The sequence below is a fragment of the Phoca vitulina genome, unplaced genomic scaffold (genome assembly GCF_004348235.1).
Source record: "Phoca vitulina isolate PV1807 unplaced genomic scaffold, GSC_HSeal_1.0 scaffold4, whole genome shotgun sequence".
NCBI classification, from domain to species: domain Eukaryota; kingdom Metazoa; phylum Chordata; class Mammalia; order Carnivora; family Phocidae; genus Phoca; species Phoca vitulina.
The window spans coordinates 12,316,282-12,336,916 of record NW_022589707.1 but is presented as its reverse complement, the minus strand read 5'-3'; the positions used below and the strand labels follow the sequence as shown (position 1 = coordinate 12,336,916).

General features: G+C 39.1%; 1 protein-coding gene across 1 annotated transcript in view; it reads left to right on the top strand.

Moving 5' to 3' along the window:
* Nucleotides 1-20,635, top strand: part of EXOC4 (exocyst complex component 4) — a 731,914-nt gene that overhangs the window by 500,546 nt on the left and 210,733 nt on the right. Inside the window, exon 11 of the mRNA XM_032401540.1 lies at nucleotides 14,215-14,434. Coding sequence (XP_032257431.1) covers nucleotides 14,215-14,434 — 220 coding nt within the window. The remainder of the gene's footprint in view (nucleotides 1-14,214; nucleotides 14,435-20,635) is intronic.

Sequence of the window (20,635 nt, the reverse complement as noted above, 5' to 3'; positions counted from 1 at the left end):
TCCCGGGACTCCAGGATCATGACCTGAGCCGAAGGCAGTCGCTTAACCAACTGAGCCACCCAGGCGCCCCTGCTGCATACTTTTTAAAAGGAGAGAGAGTACATGAAAACCTCCTGTGCCAGAGAAGCTTGTTACATATATAGCTCATCAAACAAAATATGCATGTGGGAAAAATGACCAAAAGGTATTAATAAGTAAGTGACAACCTGAATATATAGTTGTTATATGCAAAACTAACTCTTGTGCCTCTTGGCTATCATGCCTATGGCCATAACTTTACATTGTTGACTTCATAAAAATGGGCAATTTTATGTATACTACCATATTGAAAATAAACTGTCCAGAAAAAAAACTGGCTGTCAGTCTGATGAGCTAGAAATTTTTTCACAAGTTTTATATGAGACCAGATAGTTTTCTGGAATAATTTTTTCCATTAAGATATACTTCCTTTGTGTGCTGCGATAAAGCATATATTCCTTACCTTTTTTTTTTTTTCCATTGCTTTGAAAATAGGAAACACTTCTCAGATGAAACCAGGATTACATTGATTTTTCTTTTTTTTTATGTTTGAAGTTCTTTCTGTAGGCTTTTTCTGTGTCTTGCATATTCAGCTGTAATTAGTAGCAACAGTCAGCCCAAGAGTGTAAATTCACTGAGCAGAGTGACCTGATTGCAGACACTGACTGGTGGGCAGTTGTTTTGTCTTCTGTGTGTTTTAGGTATTTGTCATCAATAGAATCCAGAGGAATATCAGTTATATTGTAATCGGAATTCTTCAATAGGCTCTAGTTTTTCTTTGGAAATGTTGTGTATTCCATCATTTTAATGCCTATATGACTGATAGATATTCACCTACAAGTAATCAGCTAGCAGGAGGCTATTTTTTTTTTCTGTATTATTCCACGTACAAATGTAATTATCTATACTTTTCTGCTGCTCAGCTTTGTTAGCAGAATTTTTAACACTGATTTAGCCTTCCCAAGGATATAAAAACTTGAATGAAACAGAATGGTAGGAACTATAAAGTCTTTAATTCCTACCACTAAGTGGACCTATTGATGAAATTAACTGTAAAGAAGGACATGAGTCTGAGGCTCCTGGAGGGAAAGTAGGACCGTAACAGAATGGCAGCTAAGATGGCTTAAAAGTGATCAGTGTTAAGTTGCTGTTACTCCACCTCATTGTGTGATGTTGAAAGCCTCTCAAGAGTGTGATAGGACAATAGATGGCCAAGAGGAGACTCCAGAAAGCAGAAACTCTCTTCCAAATAGGAAAGAGCTCTGTGGGAGGTAAATTTGAGGAGAACTTCGAGCCATTATGGAAAATAACTTTGTGAGCATTGTTGCAAGATCATTATAGATACAGGTCTGGAAAAGTGTGTATGCAGAGAAGGGAACCAATGAGAAGACCATCGTGGCTTCTTTGAAATAAGTATGGAACAAAGGGGATAAAAGTAGAAAAGTTTAGGGAACAAGAGATGTCTATAACTCATAGATATCCAAATCATTGACTAGGGGATCATTCACTGTTTTCCAGGTACTTAGAGCACTTTGCATTCAGGGTGGCAGTTGATCTAGTGATAATAAACAACAAGAGTGGGATAAGAAATCATCATAAGCTAAGTTCAGGAAGAAGCTTAGCTGCCAAATAGGCTCATTAGAGATAATTCAAACTGAGTTTTCCAAAACATTCATTTATTAAATGTAATGAAATCATCCTTTTCAGGAATAGTGAAGGAGAGAACCAAGTAGCCAGCCTGTTTCTCCCAGCAAACAGATAGTGTAATTTTATCCCAGCAGGCTCACAACTCATGTTTTTGACACATGAAATGCGTTTCAGTCTCTGACTTCCGTCAGTGATGCCCAAGGAGTATTCATAAATTGGGCCAGGTTCACTAAATTTCGTGTTTTACCAGGAATGTAAACAGGTTTTGATTTGCTAGTAGGTTGCCTTAAAATGCCTAAAAAAATAGTAATTTAACATAATGCATACATCATTTATCTTCACAATTTTCTCTTTTTTCTTTCACTCTGTTCTTTTTTTTTTTTTTTTTTTTTTTTTACTTTTTTGGCCAGCCATATTTATTCCCCAGAACATAGCCTTATAATAATCTATGCATTGTAATCCTTTTAAAAAGCACTGGCTTTTAGGGGCACCTGCGTGGCTCAGTCGGTTAAGCATCCAACTCTTGATTTCAACTCAAGTCATGATCTCACAGTTGTGAGATCGAGCCCCATGTCAGGCTCTGCCTCAGTGTGGAGTCAGCTTGAGATTCTCTCTGCCCCTCCCCACACTCGTACTCTTTCTCTCTCTAAAAATAAAATCTTAAAAAAAAAAAAAAAACCACTGGCCTTTCAAGATAAAACCTAAGTAAGTTGTGTTAGAAACATAATACTACCATTTCTTTAAAACATTAACTTTGTCTACTATACTTGACATAGGGTTAAGTGCTTCAAGTATGATTCAAAAATGTACAAAGCACAGTTGCTGCTCTGAAGGAGCTTAATTCTAACAGGAGAGAGAAAATAAATAGGGAGAAAGGAACTAACACTATGTAATGAAGTAAACTATTTCAAATTAATAAAGTAGTTGAGAGAGATTGGGGTGGGGGAGGGCCTGGCTGGTTCAGTCAGTAGAACATGCAACTCTTGATCTCGGGATTGTGAGTTCAAGCCCCACACTGGGCATAGAGATTGCTTCAAAAAAAAAAGAGAGATCAGGGAAAACTTTGAGTGAGTTGCTTTGAATTGGCCCTTGAAGGAAGGTTGTAGCAAAAATGACAGCTCCTCAAGCCTCCACTCTAGCTTATATACCACAGTTTAGAAAATGGATTGTACTAAAAGTAGACCACATAGACATCATGGGAAAAGCCATGGGATTTTTTTTTTTTTAATGCAAAGAATACACAGAAAGCAAAGCTTGCTGGTGAGTAGAAGTACAGATACATTGGACTTATTTCTTGATACCTGCTGGGCACTAAACACTGACTACAAAGACAAGACACATTCCCTCTCCTCAGGATGTTTAGAAACTAGCCGGGACTACAGACACCTCAGCAGGAATATTCTGTAGACGTACGGTACTGTGGGGGCAAAGTGGAAGGGCATTCGAAAAAGACTCAAGGGGCAAGGCCTCCTGGAAGTAGTATTTAAGCTAGTGGCTGTAGGCCAAGGGACTGTTGGGGGGAAAGGGTACAGAGGGAAGCGTTCTAGCAGATGGAGGAGCATGGGCCAAGACCTGGAAGCAAGAGGGAGTAGGGCGCACTGAGGAAGCTGCAGTTAGATACTCTGTGCCTTAGACTACTGTAACAGCTATACGTTAGATCAGTTGGACGAAGAAGGGACTATACGTTAGATCAGTTGGACGAAGAAGGGACTATACGTTAGATCAGTTGGACGAAGAAGGGACTAAGAAGGGACGAAGAAGGGCTAAAGATGGAGACACCAGTTGGGAAATTGTTTTAGGAAGGCCTGGAAAAGAAATTGCCTTATATTAAGTTCTGTCCATCCATCTATATCATCTACATCATCTACATCATCTAATTTAATAAAAGCCTGAATTATGGTGCTGGATGTTAACAAATGGAGGCACAGAAATGTCTGTCCAGGCCTCCAGCACAAAACTACTTGAGGGGGCACCATTCCTATCCTAGCTGTGTCAGTGATGGTCCCTGGGGCATGATTCTTTCACTGTGGATGCTGTAGAACCTAGAACACTACCAGACATAAGGTAGGCACTCTGCAAATACTTGCCTAAATAAATGAAGAAATGGACACATGAATAAATGCATGACCATAAGAGATCATATGAAGAGAATGCCTCTAAGCCTGGAAGCTGCTTTCCTGAGTAGCAAGGCTGAAAATAAGAGAGGAAGAAATGAGAGATGATTAAGTTTGCACTGGGGTAACCAGAATAAGGATAGTACCAAAAAAAGAGAACATAGAGGGAGAGAAATGAAATAATAGTGGGAGGGCAGCTATGAAGAGTTCCATTTTAGAGATAGTTTGAATTGTCAAAAGGACATCCAGTTGAAATATCTAACAGATTAAAAATACAGATCAGGATCTTGAGGGAGGAAGTCAGGGCTGGACATAAGACTAAACTGTATTTCAAGAGAAATAATTTGGTCTTTTGTATGTATATTCAAATATTTGTATTTAGCAACATTAAGGTTCTCTCAGTCCACGCAAGCTTCCACTATATCAGCACATTCTAGGGCTTTTCACGTGGACTTCTGTTGATTGTCTTCCCCTTACCAGCTCCCTTCAAGAGTCCTAACCCTCAGGGTGAACATTTGGGAGGCAGCGGTTTTAGAAGAGTATATTGTATAGAGTGACGGTTAAGTCCAGCATGGCCTCTGGAGCCAAACCATCCAAGTTCAAATTTTGGCCCCATCACTTAGTAGCTCTATGACCTTGGGAAAGTCCTTACTCTTTCTATGCCTTCATTTCTTCTTCCAAATAGCAATTATAAAAGTACTCTTTGTAGCATTGTAAGGAAGAAGTGAAGCAAAGCATAGTGGTTGCTTTAAACAGTTCAGGCATGTTATGAGCACAATGTAACTGTCAGCTAATAATATTTTTTTCACTTGCTCAGTTTCATTGTATGTAAAATGCAGACAGCAATAGTGCAGACCTCATAGAGTTATTGTGAGAATTGCATAAAAGAATCCATATAAAGCTCTTCAATCAGGACATGGTAAGAGCTGAATGGATGTAAGCAATTATTAATGGAGCTCCTACTGACAGCAATACGTAGAAGATTTGCCAGATTCCCCTGTGTCTTGCATTAGAATATCTAAGGCCAAACTGATACAGAACCCCTAAAATATAACATGTTGAATACATTACATGTAAGTTTCCAGGTGATATGATAGACATTTTGTAGTAAGTTGCTATTTTTCTTGAAAATTTTTCAGACAGGCTTATCTTTTGTAAAATATATATATACACACAAAGGAGAAGTTTCTTGGCTATAAATAAGTAGAAGGGATTAAAAACAGCATTCCAGGCCGATTGGCAAAGCAGAATTATCATTTTGCCTCAGAGTTTTAGATCAGTAGCCCTTATTAATTTCTTTATATGCATTTTTTTCATTAAAAAAGAAGATTGCTTGATATTAAGGGTTAGAGTTTGAATTACTTCAATTTCCAAATTATATGCTTAAAAAATTTAAACAGCTGTCATTTTAAAGAGGCTTACTTCATTTTACCTAAAGTGCTTTTCAGTCTGGAGGGAACACTTAAATGCAGTCACAAATCACTTACAGTGTACTCACGGTAAGATTTTTTAAAGTTAAATTTGTTTACAAGCCTGCAGAGTTCAAATTTTGTAGATAATTTTCTTTTCTCCCTTTACTTAATGATTTTTACCTCTTTTTTTTCCTGTAGTGCTAGTCATGAATTTTACTCATTACAAATAAGAGCACCTAAATCCCTTTTTATTTCATTAGTTCAGCAAATTGTCTCCTAGGGATATGGGCTGAGGACATGATTGGGCTCTGCAATGATGAGCTTATTTTGCACTTTTACCCAGAAAATCTTTATATACAAAAGGCACAGATAGTGGTTAGACTCAGCATGAACAATTACGGACTGTTGGGGGAGCCTCTTCCTGATGTGCCGATGACTTACTCCCATGAATTAAGAGGCAAATGCGCTCCAAAGTGCATTAACCTTTATGGATTTTTCTTCGGTTTTCATGTTCCACTGATTTATGGTCTGAAATATGCCTGTTGCTACTGTTTCTGAATGAGTCCCTTGTAAATCATTTCCAAATGATCTTTTTTTGAGTCAGATAATCCAAGTAAGTTGAATATATCTCCGATCAATTCCTGTGAGGCTTCTTTCTTTTGTTCTTTCGTTCTTTCATTCTTTCGTTCTTTCTTTTTTTGCCCCAAGTTGTTTTAGTTTGTTCTGTGCTTTAAATGTCACATCTGAGAATAAGTGAGTGCGTACGAAATATGTCTTAAAGGAGTCATGCTTGCCGGGCAGCTTCTTTGTGTGCACTGAGCTGTTTCTGGCCTTTTGCGTGGTCTCAACTGGGGTTTGATTCCGAAGGCCCACTTACCTTAGTACTCCATCTAACCGGTTACAGTTCTTTGTGCAAGGATAAGCTCATGCCTGGGAATGGGTTTTACTATGGGTTATACGTTGCTGTTTTTCATACAAATCAAGCATGGCAGAGATTTTGAGCATACTGTGCTCTCATAAAAGTCTACTATTCCTCTTAGAATCAAGTGCAGCACAGGGTCATCAGTATGCAAGACTGTTACCAGTGCTGCTTGGCATCATTTCCCATGGCCCCAGATTTCTGCAGAAGAGTTCTGCATTTGGCCCTCAGTGTTTCATTCTCTGTGTGTCCACAGATTCTTTCTACTTCCTGGATTTGGGGGGAACTGTGGTTTTATTTTCTCTTTGTAATGCCCGTGTCGCTCATGCGATGGGGGGGTTGTTACTGCTTTCGTTTGCATTCGTGCCATAAAACCAAAACACAGAATCAAAGGTGCAGATTTCAGAAAACTCAAATTCAGAATTCTGGCTTTTAAAGCACAAGTAACTCATTCCATGTCTCTGTCATGAACCGTGCATCATTACTGATTGCTAACTAAGTTTTTAACGTATGCATTTATAAATATCTGTGTCATGTGGCATTATGAAATGAGGCAGTAGAGTGTCACACAGTGAGTATGGTGCCATGGGGACTTACCTTTGAGTGTGCTTGACTAGTTAAGCAGAGCTTCTGCAGGCCTGCAAATATCATGCAACTTTTCACATAGAAACCGTGGACTAAAATGAAGGGAAGAGGATGGTTCCAGTTTTTTTTAAATGGCTTTAAAGCTATTTTGTAGTGGAAGAGATTCAGACCTTCTTGGTGGAGGTAAGCATGGTACATCTCTGCAGAGAGTCTAGCTTTGAAGGTACATTAGTAGAACCGGTAATGCTGAGAGATGCTGAAGAACGTATGTGGTCAGAGGGGTAAGTTCCTCTACACATTTCTACTAGTTCCAGTGCATGGGATCAGGAGAAAAATCCTCAAGCCTTTGAGACGAATGTTTTATGTGCATTATGCAGCCAAAAATACCAAAACATATATGTGATAACATAGAGCAAAGTTAGGAAGTATCAAAGTGAAAAGAATTAGTGTATTGTATATCATATGTTGTATGATACAGATTATATACAAATGTATACATTAAAAATGGAATTAGCAATAAACTGACATACTGTTTGGGAGAGACATGACTGAATTTCCTGTGCTCCAAAAGCCAGAGGAATGTGAATTTTCTGAAATCTGCACCTCTGATTTTGTGTTTTGGTTTTATGGAAAGATGATGTTTCCCCATGACTGGGTTCAAGTTATGCATTTTTGGCAAGAATATCAGAGAAGTGATGCTGTACTGTTTTCTGTCTTATCAGGAGGTACATATCGGCTTGTCCCATTGCTGATAATGTTTGCCATAGAATTTTTAAAACTCACTAGGGTGTGAATGTTAGGAATACATATTTACTGTGAGTAATTACTTTTATTCAAATGAATAAATATCATTGCTCCCATTGCAACTTCCAAAATACAATATAGGCCCTCCATGTTCAAGGGTATTTCCAGCTGGCAGCAGCCGTAATTCTGGGCTGAAATAAAATGGAAGAAATGGAGCTTTACAATGAAACAGAATTTGCGGTGAGGAGGCTGGGTTATCCACGGAGCTTAAGAAGCTTGAGTGAAATTTTAATTAGTTTACGATTTCCCTGGACAGAAATCAAATCAAGATAAAAATTTTGAAAATACTAGGTCACATATAGGTAGTGTACTTCCATATGCATTCCAAAGGCCACACACTTGCTGTAAGAAAGAGCAAGTTTAAAATATAGGTACTGACTATGGACATATTTTTGGAGGCACCCTCGTTGGTGGTATTCTGAAAAGAAAACCTTTGGTTAAATATTTACAAATAGCAATATTAGAATTTAGGAAATGAGATCCATGCTTTAGACATCTTCAAGTGCCACGAGAATCTGTTGCCTACTTTCATTTGTTTTTTGGTTTATCCTACTTTACAGCTTTGGGTTTAGGAGGCTGATTTGAATAAGGTTCCTCAAAATCCTGTGATTAGATGCTCTGCATGTGGCATTATGTAGCTCCTTTTCTTTGAGTCTCCTTCTCCTCCTTTCCATACACACAGATGTACCTGGGCTTTGTGTTTGCCTTCTCATCGTTCACAGGATGGGAATCCCTAGTGGGAAAGCACTTCACCAGATTAGATAATACCCTTTTGACAGGGTTCCATCTGTGTTCCAGCTTAACTTTGAAGTGAAGTGTTTTCTTTCCTAATGAGATTCTTTTCACTGTTAAAAATTCAGGGCTTTCTTACTTCCATAGAACTGATTAGGAGCATTGTTGGAAAAACTGAGCTTTTTGATGATTTGCCTCCACACCATTGACTGTCTCTCTCCTGTCTCCCATTCAACAGATCAATTTTCAAGTACTTACTAGGTAAAAGGAGCCATGCAGTACATTGTGAGAATCTGGCGGAAATAAAATGTAGAGTCGCCCATGAAAAATAATGAGGAGCGACTCCTGGTAACTTGGGGGAATAATTCAACAGAAGCAAAACGAAGATGTTCACTGTAGGATTATCTATAATAAAACCAGAGGGCAGCATTAATATTCCCTAGTAGATGTTTGGTTGAATAATGTGTTCATTAGTGGGATGAAATGAATTTATAATACTCTGCAGAAGAACAGAATATAAAGTTGTGTGAATAACCATATTGTAAATGACAAAGGACTAGAAAAAAAAAGAAAATGTGGATAATTTAGAGCCTTCTGCCACTGTTTAGGAGCAGTTTAACTAGTAAAACTGTGTTTCTAACAAATGATAAAGATTTTGAAAATGTAGGAAGTACTCCTCAGAAAACTCTTTTTCTAAGTCCCATTGAAAAGAAAAAGGAGGGATTCTGATGATTGAGTCTCACAATATTAGAAAATTATAAAATGAAAATGTCTTTGGTGTGGTTACTCATAAGCAAATTAAAAACAGTGGTTTTCTTTTAGAGGCAGACCAAAGAGAACAAGATACACCTTGGGGGGTGGGGGAGGGCAGGGATTTCTCTGAGGGTTAGATGAGTCAGAAGGGGTCAAAGCGGCAGGATGTGGGATTTGGAGATTTTTAAATTATGGTTAACTCTCCACCTTTATTTCTTCATTTTTCCCCACCTTCTTCCGCTCACTCCCTTCTTAAAGATTTATTATATCTTGTTTGGTGGCCACGCCTTTACTCCCTTTCCATGTTGATAAAGAATTTATCAATTAAGAAGCCTCATTGAGGTTTCTCTTGGCTTTTCAATGTCTGCTTTCTTTCCTACATTCTTTGGCTTACTTTATCATTGTGATAATCCTATACACATAAGCCCTCCCTTCCCTCCACCCCACCACACATCCGCATGCGAACACACACGTACACACACACACACACACACAGCCAAACCCAAAGGTTAATGGAACATTAAGCCGCTGATATTGCAAGATTAACCATGATGTATTTATTTATTAAGTAAAGGAGACTCTTTATTAGGTCAAACAGCTAAACTTAAAGAACATTTATACACGAAACTTGAAGTGTGGTCTAATTAGAAAGCAATTTATGAAATACATTCTTTGGTATGTGTAGATAATTTTTTTATATTTTCTAATTTAATGTTATTTGAGTAGCTAATACATTCACAGTCTTTAAAAATCCAGTGATTATAAGAGCTCTTTTCTCTTTGCTAGCTGGGATGCTGTCTGATTCATAAATTGTTGAATAAAGCCAATTTGATCTTTAAAGAAATCAAAGATGATTATTAAAAGTTATAATTGAGAAGTCTAATTCCCACTTCTCCTCCAGATCCCACCCCACCCCTGCTTCCTGCAGGAACTCCCTTTGATTAGTTTCTTTGTGAGTCTTCCCAGGGTTTCTTTATAAGAAAATAAACAAATGACGATATATAATTTTTACAGAAAGGTCAGTGTGATGAGTACCACTAAATACACATTGATCTGCAGCTTGCATTTCTCACTGAACGATTTATCTTGGAGATCTGTTCACATTAGTGCATCGAAAGCTGCCACCTTTGGGGATTGAGGTTAGGCGCAGTATTCCAGTGTGTAGATACACCACGCTTGCTTTGACTAATCCCTAAATGATGGGATTTTTTAGTTGTTCTGTCTTTTGCTGTAAAAACACTGCTACACGGATCTGTGTAATCATATTTAGATACAGCTGTCAGAAGAATTTCCTACAAGTGGGATTTCTGGGACAAAAGGAAATGCATTCGTAATTTTGAATGATGATGCCAACTTGCTCTTCATAAGGGTCGTACCGTTTTCATTCCCATCAAAAATGCATTAGAATGCCTCTTCCCACACTTATGCCAAAAGAGTATGTTTTCAAATTTTTGGAGTCTGGTCAATGCATGGATATAAAAAAATGGCATCTCAGTATAGTTTACTTTTCATTTTTTTCATTATGAGCAAAGTTAAGAATTTTTTCTCATGTTTAATGGCCATTGTGTTCCTTTTACTATGAATTGTCTTTTTTCGTCCCTTCATCATTTTTTTCTACTAAATTGTTTTTTTTTTCCTAACTCATCTGTGATAGAAGTTGCAAATATATCTTCCCAGTTAATCATTCAGTTTTTGTCTTTATTTTGTTTGATTTGATTTCATTTCATTTCCCTTCTACATTTTTTTTTGAAGAAAATTTAAAATACAACACAGTCCTTGCTTTGCATAGCATTCTGGAAATGTAAAAATCACCGTGCAAAGCAATCTTAATCACTGGGGAAAATCACAATTGTTTCTCAACTTTAGCAAGTTTTTGCCAAAACATGAAAAACTCCCTTCCTGTCAGTTACAAATATGTCCAAAAATGAAAAACTAAGAAAACTAATACATACTTAGCACTCTGTGACATTAGAAACATTAATAAATGAAGTGTTTTATTTGTTAAAATCTTCATCAGAGTAGTTTGAACAGTGCTTGCCACCTTCTTTTTATCGTATACTTTACGATACACAGCGAGCATCTTTTCTAGGTGTGGGTGAAATGTCATACTTGCTTTAAGTCTGGATCTGCCAGTATTTTATTCTTTGCTTTTCAGTTTCATGAAATACCTTCATGAGTTCCTTTAGTGTGCAGTTTGGGCCGCCTCACTTCCTCTGGGATGCCTTCATCCCTTTCACCACAAAGACTTTCCTTGGTGAGGTGGATAAGTTCACCTTCCCTCTGGTTGCATTTGCCTCTTAAAGGGGTACCGTGTCAACATTCCCAGCTGTTTCTTCTTTAAATCCACTTACATTCCATTCCAATTTCACTCCCAATGTTATCACTGTTAGTTTGTTTTATCTGTACTTCTATCTTTTTCGGCCAGTTCCCTCTTTTAATTATCCATTTTTGTAAAATGCCACGTGGACTTATCACTGGGAGTCAAGGACACAACACAACTACACGCTTTGCTGCCTGAACATGAACTGAATAACAGATGTGCAGTTATCAATCACTGTCAGACTTTGAAAGAAGTACCATGATTGATCCATTGATCATGCTGAACATCAATTATTTACATAGAGATTTCTGGACTGAAGAGGTAGCAGCAAAGTTTTCATTTTATACCATTACTCACAGTTAATATACGTAGTATCTGGAATTTAAACCTTGTTTCTGGGGGACTGGTGTTTTTAACTAAGTGGTAGTAACTGAAATCTGTGCATATCAAAACCATGCAAAGCAGGAAGTACCAGCATAAAAAAGTACAAAGAAGAACGTAACAAACATCTGCATCCTCATCTATGTTTAGACAGGTACTAACATTCTGCTCTCTATGCTTTCGGTATTCTCGGTAAAGGAAACAGATCGTTACAAATAAGGTTGAAGTTCTCCTTTGTCCCCACCTCCCTTCCTGTTCTCTTTCTTTACCTCCCAACTTATCATCATGAATTAAAAGGGTATCATTTATTCTCTCTCTCCCCTCTGCCTTTTTTTTTTTAATTTGGGTGTAGTTGACACACAGTGTTACATTAGTTTCAGGTGTAAAACTTAGCCATTTGACAAGATTATACATTAAACTATGCTCCCCACAAGTGTAGCTACCATCCATCCATTATATCCTTATTATGATATCACTGACTGTATTCCTTATGCTCTTTTTATTCCCGTGACTTACTGATTCCATAACTGAAGCCTGTATTTCCCTCTCCCCTTCACTTGTTTTGCACCCCCCCAGTTACCCTCCCCGCCCAGCAACTGTCAGTTTGTTCTCTGTATTTGATTCTGCTTTCTGTTTGCTTACTCATCTTTTTTAGATTCCATTTATGAGTGGATTATACGGTATTTGTCTTTCTCAGTTAGAGTTAGGGTTAGACTTGAAACTTAGCATAATACATTCCAGTTCCGTGCATGTTGTCTCACATGCCGTGACCTCATCCTCCTTTAATGGCTGTGTAATATTCCATCATATATATAGGGGCGTCTGGGTGGCTCAGTCAGTTAAGCATCTGCCTTCATCTCAGGTCATGATCTTCCTGGGATTGAACCCCACATTGGGCTCCCTGCTCCATGGCGATCCTGCTTCTGCCTCTCCCCCAGCCCCTCCCCCCAATTATGCTCCCCCCACTCTCTCTCAGATAAATAAATAAAATCTTTTAAAAAAAATATTCCATTGCGTATATATATACCACATTTTCTTTAACCATTTGTCTATTGGTGGACACTTAGGTTGCTTCCATGTCTTGACTGTTATAAATAATACTGCATAAACATAGGGGTGCATATATCTTTTTGAGTTAGTGTTTTCATTTTCCCTGGGTAAATACCCAGGAGGGGGATTATCGATCATATGGCATCACTATTTTGAATTTTGTGAGGAAACTCCACACTGTTTTCCAGAGTGGCTGTACAATTTACATTCCCACTAACAGTGCACAAGCGTTCCTTTTTCTTCATGTCCTTGACAACACTTGTTGTTTCTTTTCTTCTTGATTTTAGCCATTCTGATAGATGTGAGGTGATATCTCCTTGTGGTTTCATGTAAAAGAATGAACCTGGACTACTTTCTACATACACAAAATACACAAAAATAAACTCAAAATGAATTAAAGACCTAAATGTGAACCCTGAAACCATAAAAATCCTAAAAGAGAACACAGGCAGTAATTTCTCTGACGTTGGCCTTAGCAATATTTTTCTAGATATGTCTCCTGAGACAAGGGAAACAAAAGCAAAAATAAACTGTTGGGATTATATCAAAATAAAAAGCATCTGCACAGCAAAGGAAGCCCTTAAGAAAACAAAAAAACAACCTACTGAATGGGAGAAGATGTTTGCAAGTGACATATCCAATAAAGGGTTAGTATCCAAAATATATAAAGAACTTATACAACTCAACACCAAAAAAACAAATAATCCTATTAAATGGACAGAGGACCTGAATAAACATTTCTACAAAGACATACAGATGACCAGGGCGCCTGGGTGGCTCAGTCGTTAAGCATCTGCCTTCGGCTCAGGTCATGATCCCAGGGTCCTGGGATCGAGCTCCGCATCAGGCTCCCTGCTTAGTGGGAAGCCTGCTTCTCCCTCTCTCACTCCCCCTGCTTGTGTTCCCTCTCTCGCTGTCTCTTCCTGTCAAATAAATAAGTAAAATCTTTAAAAAAAAAAAAAAAAAAGACCTACAGATGACCAACACACATATGAAAAGTTGCTCAACATCACTAATCATCAGGGAAATGTAAATCTCCCCTTTTTTTAAACATTTCTGTCTACACATATAAAGATCTCAGTGAGAAATATGCAGTATTTGGGGGTGTGCTTTTAAATTTGTGTTGTAATTTGTTTTCTGTTCATCATGCCTGCCTTCGCTTCTTGTATTCTTATTTCCTTATTGAATTAATACAAATATCTTTTGATGTCTCCCTTTTTTCCCCTGAGTTTAGAAGTCATGTTTTCTATTTTGTCCTATTTTTATTCAATTAGTGAAATAATTTAGAAAAATGGAAACATCTAATACAGAAACAAATAATAAAGTGATGACCTGTTCTCGTTAAGAATTCTGGGAATCTCCCCTCACCTCTCATGGAAAGAGAGGCCAAAGCTAGAAATACCCATATGTGTTTTGTGATATTTCCAGAAGTATTTTTTCTGATATATTTGACAACCATTTTCTTCTGTTGTCCTCCAGATTTATTCAAGAGATCGAGCATGCCCTGGGACTTGGCCCAGCCAAACAGTGCCCTCTTCGAGACTTTCTCACCGTGTACATCAAAAACATCTTCCTCAATCAGGTCTTGGCAGAGATCAACAAGGAGATTGAAGGAGTCACCAAAACATCTGACCCCTTGAAGATCCTAGCTAATGCGGACACCATGAAGGTGATGGGGGTGCAGCGGCCTCTCCTACAGGTAATAATATACTTTGAACTTAACTATTTTTGTCAGCAGTTTTCATTGACTTGGCAAGAGGCACAAATTACAAAAAGAAGAATTACCATCTGTTTCCATATTCATCAGAGACAAAACAAGAGGAGATAAATTAAACCGGCACTGGGGAAATTTAGAACTAATGTAGAGATAATGGAAATTCCTTCAGATCTTTAAGAAAAAAGTGGTTGGCTTTGCATATGGAAGATGGTGAGTCTCATTAACATGCAGGCAACTCATTATTTGCCTGGAACTTCTCCCTGAAGGGAATTCTTTTTCCACTTGTGAATGTACCAGGAGTATGAAGGACTTCAGGGAAGGAAATTATTGTGCCAAACCTCAACTACCAACAAGAAAACCCTTTTTTTAGGGCAGACTTACTGTAAAGAGTTCGGTTAACTCACAGTGAATTTGAACCCACCAGTGAACTGGCCTTTAAAAGTCAGATCATTTAATTCAGGATCTTGTTAATATTGAAAATTTTACTTTGGTTATATAAAGAAATGGTTTCCAGGCAACAGAAATGAAGTAATTTGTTAGCAGATATTTGGATTTATAGGCTTGAGGTATTTATTTTATATCCATTTTAGCCAGTGACTTGGAGGTAAATCTAAAACTAAAAGTATATTAGTATGAGTTTAAATTATATATGTACATTAACTATTATTACACTGTTAGTGTATCTTTATAGTGTTTCTTCCTTTGAGAGAATGATGGGCACAATAGCATATTTTTACAAAAGTTGCACAATTCGAGGATATCTCAAAGTGTGGAAGGCTTGAGCTCTTCAAAGGAAAGTTGTGTAAATGGAAAGGAGTTATAGTTACTTTAGTTGCTTGCCCTTACCTGCCTTTATATGTGTGTTCCTTGGTTTTTCCTTCTTTGTACCTTAGAGTTAATACAAGTGCTAGACCTTTCATAGGCAAATGCTCTAGTTATGAGCGTTCTTTTTCATGAGCAAACTCTTCTGTGGTATTGAGAAACCAGAATAGAGGCATTCGCCTCTCCCAGAACCTGAATAATAGCATGACACGTAGGAAAGTTTCATTTGGATCATCTGGCTCTGTGTGAGATATGTTCCTTGTGAGGGATCTGTACTGAGTATGGGGTACGGGGAAGGGAGAATGGCAAAGGCATGTGCTCACTTGTCCCTCCACTGGATTACTCTTCCGCTGGCTCTTTGCATGACTGGGACCTTCTTCTCTCAGAGGCCCAGTTCAGATGTCACCTCCACAGGGCGGCTTTTCCTGACTATCCTACCTAAGTAGGTCCCCTTCCCTAATTATTCTGTATTCTTCCCTCCCTCCGACACCCCAACCCAGTCCAACACTGAAGCTGAACTCCCTGGACTGTATCGCCAACACTCCCTTGCCAGGGGACTTAAGATCTGGTTCTGCCAATAGGAAGCACTAGCGGCAGATTGGAAGAGGTAAGAGAAGAAAGAGATTAGGGCTGTTTCTTATCTCCTCCCTCTCCACTTTGGATCATTGTTCTGGCTGTGGGTGTACCCCTCCCTCCGTAACCAGAGGTCCTGCCAGATGACACCCACTCCACAGCTCCAGCCCTCACTGGGCTCTGGTGGTGTCATTTCTTCCCCTTGATCAGAGCTTTCTGCTCTTACTAGTCTCTGGGTACCTCACCATCCCTCACTGCTTCTTTCAGTTCTGCCCATACCTCTGTAATTCCATCTCTGCATTAATGTTTCCTCATGTGAATCATGCATGGAATTCTCTTTTTTTCTCCAGATCCTGAATAAATCTCCCCAGTTAGTCTCTGTTTGAACACTTTGATTCTTCTTTCGTCGTAACACAGACACCATATTTATTAGTTCATCGATTTTCTAACTCGTTTATTACCTGTCTTTTCCCAATAGAATGTAAGTTCCAGAAGCATAGTACAGGACCAGGAAGCAGGAAGGTGTTCAATAAATAATTTATTGAACGAATGCATCCATGCATGGATAGATGGATGGATGGATAGACACAGTGGATAAGCTTCGAGAGTCAGAAATAACTGCAGAGTCGGCGTGGGAAGACCAGAAAGAGAGAGTGACAAAACCTTGTTTGTATCTAGCTTTGGTCTGACCATATCATTAACTTCCTCTCATTCAGGAAACCTTTCAGTATTTCTGTCCCCGAGGTGTCACGCTCCCTGCTGTGCAGAGCAACTTTAATATGCTTAATGTACTGAATTCCAAAGAAAACAAAGGCAACAATGGACTGTGGAGCGTATCTGCATAGTAAAGATGCTGACTTATTGTACATGGTAATTTTCAGCTTGAATAGCAAAAACACATTACAACTCATAACTAGTGGACTATAATCAGAGCCAAGTCAGGGCCACATTTTGCCAGCTATAAGACACCTCAGGGCAGCCTACTGCCACCTTATTAAATCACTCCCAACCTCGTCACCAGCCAGTGTTACTATGCCTCTTGTTTTCTAAATCGATTACTCCATTCTAAGGGATAGATGAGAACTCCCAACTTCACCTCTCCTCTCTTTGACCAAGTCAAGACAGAATTCTGTGTAAGTGAGTAAATCTTTAAACTAAGGTCATTCAATTTATTAATTTCCAAATTTGTTGTCACAACCAAAACACCTGCTTTCTTATTTATTTTGTTGCCCTCTCTTTCTTCATAAAAATTTTATTTTCTGAGAATGTAAATTAGCTAGACCATATCAATAAATTTAATATTCTCAGAGTGATGAGATTGAAAAAGTAATGAGATGGTTATTTTCCTCTCGCATCTCGAGACATTCTCTTGCTTTATAATCATTGAGAGTTGTTTTCAAACATAATTTTCCGTGGTCAAGTTTCAATGTTCCTTAAATGTCACCTTAACATTTTTTTTTAAAAGTCACCATAACATTTTTATTCCCAGCTAATTGTAGGTGACTGATCTGAAGAAAAAATAAACAATTCTCAAAAATTTTTGCTGAGAATCCAAAACAACTGTTAAGAAGGGAGCTTGGAGAAATACATATATGTGTAAAAGATGCAGCTCGGTTAAGTAGTCAATTACTTGAAGATTAAAAAATGTCCTTTAAAGTCATTCCCGCTGCTAGACTGTCCTTGGGTCTCTGAGAAGAAAGGATCGTCCCTTTGCCCTGAGGCAGCACCCAGGGTCACACAGCATCAGCACACCTGGGTTCTGGGGGAGGGGGTGGAAGGACGGCTGTCTCAGCGCTGCTTTCATCTGTTTGATGATGTGCAGATGCAGAGAACCCCAGGACGCTCTGTCCTTACCTCTCTGAAATGGCATCGGGGCGGTATAGACAGTCTGTTACAAAGGGGCATTTCCATGGGTGGTAACGTGCTTTCGAATCCAGAATTTCACTGTCTAGGTACAGAATTCACAGAAGGGAAGGAAGTAAATAGGAAGGAGGAGATGACAAACACCATTTTATAGGTGAAACAACTGTGCAGGTATTGGCCCCAAATGGTACGCATCGTACCAATAGTAATAATGGTAGCAATTGTAACGATTGTGTTCCTACTAGTAGATAGTAGTAATGATAGCAGCTAACACTTTTATGAGCCAAGACACGATTCTGATTCTTTGGTATGTGTTGACTTGTGTTTTACGTGTATTGGCAACAGCTTTGTGAGGGTGGCGTTCTTATTATGGGGAGGAAACTGAGAAATAGTGAAATTAAATAACTTGCCCACAGTCACATAGCTAGCAAGTACTGGAACTATAATTCACACCCAGGCAACCTAACCCTGGAGTCCAGTGTCTAAATGAGTTCTACTCAAAATGTAGCCTGAGGAGTGTGCTTGTCTGCAGGCTATTTGTTACCAGTCCGCCGTGAGATGCACAGAATTTGAGAGTAAGCATTTAGATGCCCTCCCTCCTTTTAAAGGAATTCGACATTGCCTGTTGAAACTAACAAAAAAAGGAGGGGACTTGTGCTTTGTGTATCTTTGTGGTTTTAAATTTTTTTTATTAATCAGTTTTTGATGTATTTTATTAAAGTATCAATGTACAACAGATGGGGTGGTGGGACTGGCCTGGGCTCTCACCGTAGTTCGGGACACACTGCCCTAGATTTCTTACTCCTCTGTGTTGCCTCCAAGAGAAAGAAGTGAAAGCACAGAAGCAATCATCTCACCTTGGTGCCCAAGGTACCTTCCAGTAGATGAAATAGCTTGAATATTTTTTGCAGAGGGTTGTCTCCTAAATATTCAGCTCCTAGAAGAGTGTCTGCTATAGAGGGAGGTACTCAATATTTAATAAATGGATGAATGGTTGAGTGATTGAAAGTGAATGAATTGATGGCTTCCTTAATACAAGAACATGTATGTGCATGTTTTCCCCCAAGATTTGTGGTTGTGGGTTTAAGATTGTTGGCAAACTTAAACTAAAACGTTACAGTTCTTATTCCTCTGATGCTGTCTATCCACATGAAGGCAGGATTGAATATCCCTCATGGTCTTATTGTCTGAGTCCTCTGTTGCCATCCCCCCTCCTTTTTTTTTTTCCAAAATGGCTTCCACCTGTTGCAAGGCAAAGCACACTGATTCAAATTAAGGAAATCTCTTAGAAGAGAAATGAGCATTCTGACATTGTGGACATGGAGCTATGGAAATGGTCAGTTGAAGTGGATATCCTTTCAACTACTTTATACATCTATAGGAGTCTACAAAGTTTTCGTTCCTTAGACATGAGGAAACACCCACTCAGTTTTGGGGGAGGTCATTTAATTTATTTCTTCTGTAGTATCTGCATCCAGAAAAAGGGTTAGAAGGCTAGTGCTCAGGGGTCTTGTCTTCAACCTGTCAAACTGTTGAATGGGCCTCCAGCCGTCTGAACAAAGGTACAAAGAAAGTTTTCTCCCCCAACCCCAATGGAATATGCTACACCCTTGCTACGTAGAGAGTGGTCTGTGGAAAAGAACCTCAGACCTCTGAGTCAGGATCTGTATTTGTATAGTATCGGCGTATGATTTCCAGGCACATTTAGAGTTTGGGAAGCACTAGTTTGTACCAGTGCGACACAGAGCGTGGCCCGTGGATTGTTGGCGTCAGCATCAGCTGGTGAGAAATGCAAGTTCCTGAAAGAATCTTTGTTCTAATTAGCCCCCCGCCCCCCACCGCCGCCGGGTCCGGTAATTTTGATAGAGACTGAAGTTTTAGAAGTGTTGCAATGTATCACACCACCATGCCCAGCTGGAAGTTAGGAAATGGGAGCTAACACCGTGGGCTCTTAGCATTGCAGTGAGTAAGAGACGTCACTTAAAAAAAAAAAAAAAACAACTATCCAGCTTTGTTTCATACAGGCCCAGAAATTGTAAAAACAATATTTGCAGTGGCAGCAGAAGCTGCTTCCTAGTCTAGCACATTGCTGAATTTTACAGAGTTCTTTCCAAACACAGGATGAGCCTACATTTTCTGGCTCGTGCAGGGATGAGAGGAAGAGGCAGCTTTCCTAATGCTTAGGCTCAAATTCCCACATCATTGGAGGAAAAAAGCATAAGCTGTGCAAGTAAAAACATAGGCATTCTTGAAACATTTAAAGCGTTTTTTTCATTTTCCTCCCTGCCCCAGTATTTGTCAGAATACTTCTGAGATGTGACGTGGCTAGAGTTGCCAGCTTTCACCACACCCATCTCTTCCTCAGCCAGCTGCACTGGCCACTCTTACCTGTGAGCGTAGGGCAGTGGTTCCCAGCAGCAGGACCCGTTAGAATCACCCAGGAGCTTTCTGAAAACACCACCTGCCCGGATCCCGTCCCAGAGATTCAATTCAGTTGATCCAGAGCGGGGCCTGGGCATCAGTGTTCTGCAAGATGCTCAGATGACCCCAGCATGCAGCCAGAATTAGTGCCACTGGTCCGGATCTTTCTACTCCGTAGAATCAATTATTGCCCTGAGAGGAAGTGTATACGAAATTATAGTTGAGACATTCTTGAATTCAGTCAGGCTTTTGACAGAGGGCTGTCTTTGATACCTTGAACCAACTTTGATACATACGCCTTGGAATCAGATACAAATGATTTTACATCGCAGCCATTTCGTCTGATAACTCTGTGGCCAGGACCAAATTGTTAATTCCTCTGTACCTATTTTTCCTCCTCTATAAAACGAGAATAATAAAATGGGTGTCAAAGGAACACAGGAATTATTTCTAATGATTAGGTGGAGTAATGTTTATAAAACGTGTCTCCTTCCTTCCCCATGT